Here is a 1756-nt window from a genome sequence, read left to right as displayed (position 1 = left end):
ACTAGGAGCTAATTCCTCAGTTTACGTGGAAAACTTAAGAAAAAAACATGACGGGTATGGACTCGATCTGATTTAAAGGATATAGTCAAGAAAATTCAGCACTGGGGTGTGAAGACTCTCTATCGGGGTTATGCAGTCATGGTTGCTCGGCAGCAGGAGTGTGTGGGGCAACACAATGGTACTCACTGCGCCTAAAATTGGTACTTCTGGAGAACAGCTGATGTTCGGTGGAATGTTGCAAAGTACGTCAGTTATAGTTTTGCTTTGAAGTTTGATCAATTCACCAAATCGTGAATTCGGTAAACTGGGGTCCTATTCTTGTGTGCGGAAATCCAGTGGTTTCCGCACCTCCTTCAGTCCGCAATTCAGAGACTGAAACCGTGGTTAAAATAACGAATAATAGTAGCCCAGCTGTGGCACCCTTTCTGTGCATGGCTGCCGTGCAACTTGAAAGGAACACAGGCCGAGATACTGTTGGGTTTTCCAAGCCTAGAGAAGAGTAATAGGAAAGCCGGGTTCAACTTGTCAAGGGTGATTGGACATCTCCAAGTATAGGTCAGCGAACGTTTCAGGATAGGATCCAGTCTGCTCTCTACGGAGGGCCCGGTAAAAACACTGCACACTGCGCCATCTGGACAAGATTTAAGTAGGAAAGTTTCAAACTCTCAGACATGTTTGGTGCAATATTTACCTACAGTAGTGATGCCATCAGTTTTGCCTGTTGTTAGAATCTACCTTACCACTGCGAACTTCCGTTACAGGCTAGGACTATCGGAAAATGGACCCGAAAAAGGAGAAATCGAAATTCAAATTATTCGGAACTAAAGATGCGGCAAAACCACCGCCGAAGGAAAGGCGAACTACCAGAAAAGTTCCGGATTCTCCAGTTGCGCCACCTGCGGACGACCTTACGAAGTTGTCTGAAGAGGAGATTGAGCAGAAATTTGTCTTGATGCTTGAGGACATGAATCTGACCCAGGAGCAGACGAAATCGTTGCGGACCAGGCCACTAGCCGTCAAATTGGAAATGCTCATGAGTCACCAAGCCAACCTACAAGCGTCGAAGAATAATGACCCTGAAGCCTTCGTATCAGTGCTCCGCAACCCGCACCATCAATCAAACAAACAGCTATTGCACTTGTTTGATGAGCTGCATGTTCGACTTCGAACCAGTGGTGTTAGCTGGATTCGGAACTTTAATAACCAACAAAATGATGGCTTGAATTTGCTTCTTAGAATTTTGGCTCTTTCNTCCCTAACTGCTACTATCCAAACTGCAGTCTGTCTTGTTTGCGCTGTATCCGCATGCTTGGTAACTGTGGTTACGGATTGTCTGCATTAGTAGATCATGAGACCGCGTCTACCTTCATCGCTCGGTGTCTGGATCCAGATCAGCCCGCATTAATGGATTGCGCAATCGAGTTGCTGTCTTGTATGGCTTTATGTGACAGTAAAGGCTACCAAAAGGTTATGGATGGTTTAACTTACAGTGCGGAGCTGGCTACTGCACCGGGAGACCGCTTCGTTCCTCTGGTGAAAGCCCTAGACTCGACGGATTTGGCCAGATCATCGTTACAGCTTATCAATGTGTTGGTTAATCGTGGATGTGTGACGAATAGTTCGTTTGATGTGGACTTTCGTATTCATCTACGAATGGAGTTGAACCAATTGGGTATTGGGGAGAAAATTAACAAGCTGACTGATTCTACCGATGAGGTGATCGGAAATCACGTGTCCATCTACCTTACTAAGGCCG

General features: G+C 46.0%; 1 protein-coding gene across 1 annotated transcript in view; it reads left to right on the top strand.

Annotated features, from left to right (window-relative positions):
* The window catches only part of T265_10957 (hypothetical protein), a gene marked incomplete at both ends in the record, with an annotated part of 18914 nt that extends 17572 nt beyond the window's left edge, over positions 1-1342 (top strand). Inside the window, one exon of the mRNA XM_009177479.1 lies at positions 779-1342. Within this exon, the coding sequence (XP_009175743.1) occupies positions 779-1342 (564 nt within the window). The remainder of the gene's footprint in view (positions 1-778) is intronic.
* Between the last annotated feature and the right edge of the window lie 414 nt (positions 1343-1756).

The sequence above is a fragment of the Opisthorchis viverrini genome, assembly GCF_000715545.1.
Source record: "Opisthorchis viverrini unplaced genomic scaffold opera_v5_430, whole genome shotgun sequence".
NCBI classification, from domain to species: domain Eukaryota; kingdom Metazoa; phylum Platyhelminthes; class Trematoda; order Opisthorchiida; family Opisthorchiidae; genus Opisthorchis; species Opisthorchis viverrini.
Note: the sequence above shows the minus strand (reverse complement) of the source record. Positions and strands in the feature narration are given on the sequence as shown.